General features: G+C 48.5%; 1 protein-coding gene across 1 annotated transcript; it reads left to right on the plus strand.

The window, feature by feature from the left end:
• The first annotated feature begins 330 nt into the window (after positions 1 to 330).
• On the plus strand, positions 331 to 4479 carry LOC109741843 (protein FAR1-RELATED SEQUENCE 5). The gene is made up of 7 exons (XM_020300923.3): positions 331 to 608; positions 710 to 964; positions 1353 to 1617; positions 1731 to 2421; positions 2593 to 3050; positions 3150 to 3437; positions 3535 to 4479. Exons 1-7 carry the CDS (start codon positions 559 to 561, stop codon positions 4195 to 4197), a joined length of 2670 nt encoding a protein of 889 aa, XP_020156512.1. The 5' UTR covers positions 331 to 558; the 3' UTR covers positions 4198 to 4479.
• Positions 4480 to 6976: the final 2497 nt, after the last annotated feature.

A 6976-nucleotide genomic window follows, 5' to 3' on the forward strand; every position in this document is an offset into this window, starting at 1 on the left:
CCAAGGGCCTATGTTCAAAGTAAGCATAATAGCACACAAATGTGAGGCTTGCGCGAGTGCGTCGATTTGGTGCTCGAGCTCAGCTGCACGCATAATCTGGGTCGTTCGCTGCAGTCTGGGGATCTGGAGAAAGCCAGCTGGCCTGTCCTGTGCGAAAGTTTGTAAATGTAGATAACCTGGCAATACGGTAGCAAACAGTGCACCGCGAGTGGGGCTGGCCAGTGGAGTGGGACGGACGTCGCGGCTTCTCTGAATGGGCCGTGGGCTAGGAACGTTCATTCTATAATAGTCCGTGGACCAGGACGTTAGACTTTTTGTCTGAGCCTGGATCAGATAAGGAGTCCATGATAGAGTACGCTGTCTGAGCCGCTTGTCGGCCGGCGGGGCACCCCCGTGCGCATGTTATTAAAAAATGTTAGATATATGATTCCCTTCCCGTCATCCGTTCTAGACATCCCTCGCCGCCGTGGAAGAAGAACAAAGGACAGAGTTCGCCGAGGCTGTTGTAGCGGGTTTGCGGGGCCGCCGCCCGTCAACGGTGGTTGACCGTAAAGTTGGATGCAGGGGGAGAGCGAGGGAATGGAATTCCTACTAGATGCGGTCGACAGGTTCGTTTCCGCGCAGATCTGTTATGTTTTCCTTCAAGCAGCCTATTATCGTGTGATCGATACGAAATTTATGTCAGACTGAATCGCCGTTGTGTATGCAGGTTCCCGGTGCGGGAGGAGTTTGCCGACAATCTTGAACACCCAGATCCAGTCCCGCTGATGTACCTACTGGATAAGGTTACTGCTAATCAGGATGTTGACCACGCGGATGTTGATTCTGCGGCAGCTGAGATGGTGGGAGATGGTTTGCTCACCGAGGGTCAGCTGAGTGGGCAGCGTAGACGCGAAGAATCGCCGACGAGGTCTGCCCAATCGACTGGCAGAGTAAATCCACAGGCCCCCGACTGGACTAAAAGGTGACTCTCCTGAATCTAGTGTTACTGCCGTTGCAAGTAGACGTCAGTTAGATTTTCGGATTGACATTGATATGATGCAAACCTTGAGTGTGGGTGTTGTCGGGCGGGGGGAATTATTTGTGGCAACAAAAACTTCTGAAAAAGATCAATGAATAAAAGCCTAGTAAACCATCAGGGTACGGGTATTGTCTGTAAGAGTTGGGTCTTGTAAACTTGTTAGTTGATGAACTATGATTTTAATTTGGAAATAAGAAAAAATTATGGTTCGAGAAAAAAGTTGATAAGCTGGGATGTTGACGAATGTAGTGGGGGAACTGTCTATTGTGTGGTTTTATAGTGTTACAAAGAATTCAACAATTTAAGATTTTGGGTTTGCAACTTGATTCAGGCTTCGTCTGGGGAGTGCGCCACCAGACCGTGTGCCTTGTCCATCCAGGATGAGCGCCCTGGAGCTATCAATGCGTAAATACGCAGAGGAACCAGACAAGAGTGTGGTGCGACCTGAGCTAGGTCTTAGTTTTGATTCACTGGGCGAGGTTTATGATTTCTACAACTTGTACTCCTGGGAAATTGATTTCGGAATAAGATATGGAAAAAGCAGGCTAAATGCCGAGAGGACGAAAACAATGCAGGAGATAGTATGTGGATGTTCGGTAAGTGGGCTATCAGATCCAGCTACTGTGAAAAGTAGATTACAATGCGAGCTTGGTTGCATATATGAAACTGCTGGGAAGATATTTGACTAGCTTTCTTGGATTGTCTGCAGGGAAAACCAGACGCCGAAAACAGCAGGTCCTGCAGGTGCGAGTGCCCGGCTCTAATCAGACTGCTTCGTTCATCAGACAACAGTTGGTACATAACGGAGCACCGAGCAAGCCACAATCATTCTATGTCGCTTACAATGGGAGAGAAAGTGCACTGGCCATCTCATAAACACATAGACGTCTACACCAAAGACTTAATAAGGCAGTTGAGGCAGAACAACGTGAACCTAGGCAAGGTTTACAGCATAATTGGGAGCTTCTTTGGATCGGTTGAGAATGTTCCTTTCACTAAAAGGACACTAAGGAACATGTGTGGGAAGATAAGTCGCGAGCAAGCCGAAGATGATGTACGGAAGACACTCCAGGTGTTCGCTGACATCCGGTCGAATGACCCTGACTTCTCGTATGTGGTTCTGGCTGAGAAGGACAGCAAGGTGAAGAATCTCATGTGGGCAAATGGGAGCAGCAGGATGCAGTACAGGTTCTTTGGTGACGTGGTGACATTCGACACCACGTACAGGACAAATCTGTATGACATGCCATTCGGTCTTTTCGTTGGAGTTAACAATCACTATCAGAGTATCATCCTGGCAGGAGTTTTGATGCGTGACGAGCAAGAAGAAAGCTTCGAATGGGTGTTTACAGAATTCATTCGCATGATGGGCGGACCTGCTCCAAAAACAATACTCACAGGTGAATGATTTAGCACTAAATGTAACTTGCTTGTAGATAAGTTGTTTCTATCTCCACCCAAGATGGAGTGGAAGAAAAAATGATTTATGACATGAAAAAATGATACGGACACAGTGTCCCCCGTTTATTCAATGTTTTAGTTCTGATTCAGAATGTTTTTTCAATGAGCAGACCAATGCAGGGCTATGGAGGTTGCAATCAAGAAAAATTATCCAAACACTGTCCACCATTGGTGTAAGTGGCATGTTCTCAAGAAGGCGAAGGAAACACTTGGGCCGCTTTACACGAAGAAAAGTGATTTCCAGGCTGAATTTCACAAAGTTGTTAATCACATGTTAACTGAGGAAGAATTTGAAACAGCCTGGGCGGGGCTGCTTGATAAGTACAACTTGAGGGCGCATAACTATATGACCCAAATATATGAGACAAGACATAAATGGGCAAAACCATACTTCAGAGGAGTGTTTTGTGCAAAGATGACAAGTACACAAAGGAGTGAGAGCGCAAACCACATGCTGAAGTCTTACATGCTCCCCGCAAGCCCGATGCATGTTTTCGTCCGTCAATACATGAGGCTTCAATTCGACCGTGAGCGTGATGAAAGCTACGAGGAGAAGAGAACAATGATTGTAAATAAGTTGCTCCCATCCTAGTAGATTGTTTTAAGTTTTTCATGATATCTGAACAATGAACTGATCTCGTTCATTTGATTGCTTTCGTTGTTGCAGGGCGGCGCTGTGCGGTGGACTAACCTTGCAATAGAGCGGCATGCAAGCAAATTATATACTAGGAATATGTTTGAGGAATTTGGCCGCCTACTAATAGAAGGAGCTGCATACAATGTTACTGAAAAAGAAAATATGAGAAAATATATAACAACTCACAATAATGCAGCCAAAAGAGAGAAGTGGAGCAGGGTGGAGTACGAGGTGACAGTTAACGAAGACAAATCAATATTCACGTGCGAATGTGGACAGTTTGAGCATACAGGCATGCTTTGTTGCCATGCTTTGAGGGTAAGCTGCATGAATTTACTGATGTGAAGAATTTATTTTTGGCACCCAAAAAACAGGCAATGACTCAGCAACATTTGTGGCCTGTGGAAAATTGTAGGTGATGGAGATTCTGCATCTGGATGAAATCCCTAAGTACCATATCCTGAAAAGGTGGACAAGAGATGCTAGGGATGTACTCCCGGAGCACCTGATTCAGTACCAGAAAGACAAATCGCATAATTTGTCATTCACTTACAGGCATTCAACATTATATTTTAAAGCCATGGAAGTTGTTCGGATGGGGGACGCAAGTGCTGCATGCTATGACTATATGAATTCTGGACTGGACTCCCTGCTGCGGGGTGGAGCGCCTCTGGCGGTCGTGCGGGATGGATTGGCATTCGAGGATCGTCTCCTTGACAATGGGAATGCTAGTGCAGCGTGCAACGGCCAGATTGCTAATGCAGATCAGGAGGATGAGCAATGCAATAGTGCTGTGAATTCAGTGGGCATGAATGAACTTCGTTGCCTCTCAGCACCAGAAAAGCGTAGAGGTGCTGGCAGGCCGACGAGCAGCAGGGAGAAGGCACCATACGAAGGGCTGAGTAAGAGAACCAGGTTCTGCAGCATTTGCCGCCGCGAGGGACACAAGAGGACGACATGTCCAGATCGAGGGGATGCTCCGAAGAAGCCACGGAAACCAGGCAAATGCAAGAACTGCGGAATAGAGGGACATCGGCGGAACACATGCAAGAGGCCTCTTGGGTTTGCCGAGAGCTGAGCGGTGCAATTAACGTTCGATGACTATGTATTCTAGTTTTTCATGAGTCGTATGTCTTATTTTCCTGATCTTGCTTTCATGTTGCAAGCAGAAAAAAGAAGTAATGTTGTGCGAAGAAAATGTTATTTAGTGTGAGATGTACTGTCAATGTTTGTAGAGATGGATATTTGTGTCCTTGAGCATAGATAAGAATTTATCGGTTTCTGAATAATTTGGTAGCTAATATGTTATTTAGAAGACCTGTTTTGCTCTCATATGGGTGCGTGACAATGAGGCATGTTACCATTTTTTGGATTTTTGTGCAATATTTGTTGAAATATGCCCTAGAGGCAATAATAAATGGTTATTATTATATTTCTTTGTTCATGATAATTGTCTATTGTTCATGCTATAATTGTATTGTCAGGAAATCGTAATACATGTGTGAATACATAGACCACAACGTGTCCCTAGTAAGCCTCTAGTTGACTAGCTCGTTGATCAATAGATAGTCATGGTTTCCTGACTATGGACATTGGATGTCGTTGATAACGGGATCACATCATTAGGAGAATGATGTGATGGACAAAGACCCAATCCTAAGCATAGCATAAAAGATCGTGTAGTTTCGTTTGCTAGAGCTTTTCCAATGTCAAGTATTTTTCCTTAGACCATGAGATCGTGCAACTCCCGGATACCGTAGGAATGCTTTGGGTGTGCCAAACGTCACAACGTAACTGGGTGACTATAAAGGTGCACTAAGGGTATCTCCGAAAGTGTTTGTTGGGTTGGCGATCGAGACTGGGATTTGTCACTCCGTGTGACAGAGAGGTATCTCTGGGCCCACTCGGTAATGCATCATCATAATGAGCTCAATGTGACTAAGGCGTTAGTCACGGGATCATGCATTGCGGTACGAGTAAAGAGACTTGCCGGTAACGAGATTGAACAAGGTATTGGGATACCGACGATCGAATCTCGGGCAACTAACATACCGATTGACAAAGGGAATTGTATACGTGATTGATTGAATCCTCGACATCGTGGTTCATCCGATGAGATCATCGTGGAACATGTGGGAACCAACATGGGTATCCAGATCCCGCTGTTGGTTATTGACCGGAGAGGCGTCTCGGTCATGTCTGCATGTCTCCCGAACCCGTAGGGTCTACACACTTAAGGTTCGGTGATGCTAGGGTTGTAGAGATATGTGTATGCGGAAACCCGAAAGTTGTTCGGAGTCCCGGATGAGATCCCGGACGTCACGAGGAGTTCCGGAATGGTCCGGAGGTGAAGAATTATATATAGGAAGTCAAGTTTCGGCCACCGGGAAAGTTTCGGGGGTTACCGGTATTGTACCGGGACCACCGGAAGGGTCCCGGGGGTCCACCGGGTGGGGCCATGTAACGCCCGGATAATTAAGCTACAGTAATCCCACGCTAATGATTCCACGTCACCACGGTTACTGTTGTTAACCTCGCGATGATTCGAAACCGTTTCAAAATTTAAATTCAAATTAATGTCAATAATAAAAGTTTTCAAAAATTTAAACAAAAATGTTCGGTGGGTGCTAGATACTGCACTGATAATTATTGTGGAGAAAACATTTTTTTAGAAAATGCCTAACTATTTTAAAATGATGTAAAACAGAAAAGAAAATAAATAAAAAGAAAAGAAAATACAAAAGAGAAAACAGAACAAAAAAACAAAAGGAGGAAGAAGCCCCCCCCCCCTGCTGGACCGCGGCCCAGCTGGCCATCGGGCCAACCAGGCCGGCCCCCACTCCTCTCCCTTATCCACTCCTCCCCCCCCCACTCCCCACCGACAGCCCCCCCACTCCCCCCGAAATATCCTCCCCTCCTCTGCCTCCCCTGATCTGGATCGAGGAGGAGGCGTTCGACCCCGCCGCCCCTGGACCTCTCCGCCGCAGCCCGGAGCTCGCCGTCGCCGGAGCACTCCCCCGCCGGTCTGCTTCCCCCTCCTCCCCTGCGTGCGTCGTCCCCGTCGACCCCCTCAACCCCCGCTGCCCATCCCCTACGGCCCCTGTGAGCCGCCGCCTCCCCACCTCCCTCTCTGCTCCCGCGCCGCGCCGTAGTCGCACGCACTTGCCGCCCGCCGTGGCGACCGCACGCCGCTCGCGGACGCCACGACGCCGTCCTCACCCGCGCCCCGGCGCCCCTGAACGCGCACATGGCCGCGCCCCCGCGCCCCGTCTCTCCCGCCCGCACGCGCGCGCACTGCCACGCCTGCCTGTGGCCACCCTCGCCCCCAGGCCGCTCCCGTGCGAGCTCTCTGCGCCGGGCCCGCCCGCCGTTGGCCGCCACCGGCCGCCGCTCCCCGTGCCCCGCTCCGGTGCCGCCCGCGCCGCCGCGGATGCGCCGCACCGGCCGCGTCCCGCGCCCGCTGGCCTTCGCCGCGCCTGACTCCGGCCGCCCCTGGCCACTGGCACCCCCCTCCCCTTGCTCCGGCGCCCAGTTGGGTGCGCTCCTGCCGGCCACGCCCGCAGCGCCCATTCGGGTTATGCCCGACGCCCGACCCGCTATGGCCCTGGGCCACTGCCAAATGGGGCCCGCCCCCCCCCCCCCACACACACAGAACGTTTACAAAAAAAGGGATAATAATAATAATAATAATAATAAATGAATAAATATATATAATAAATAAATAATTAATAATAGAATTAATTAATTGATTAATTAACTAAATTATTTAAGTTAATTAATCCTAATTAATTAATCTAATTAACCTATTAGTTTAATTAAACAAAATTAGCTTAACTAAACCCTAATTAACCTAACAG

The sequence above is a fragment of the Aegilops tauschii genome, chromosome 4 (assembly GCF_002575655.3).
Source record: "Aegilops tauschii subsp. strangulata cultivar AL8/78 chromosome 4, Aet v6.0, whole genome shotgun sequence".
In the NCBI taxonomy this organism is placed as follows: Eukaryota; Viridiplantae; Streptophyta; class Magnoliopsida; order Poales; family Poaceae; genus Aegilops; species Aegilops tauschii.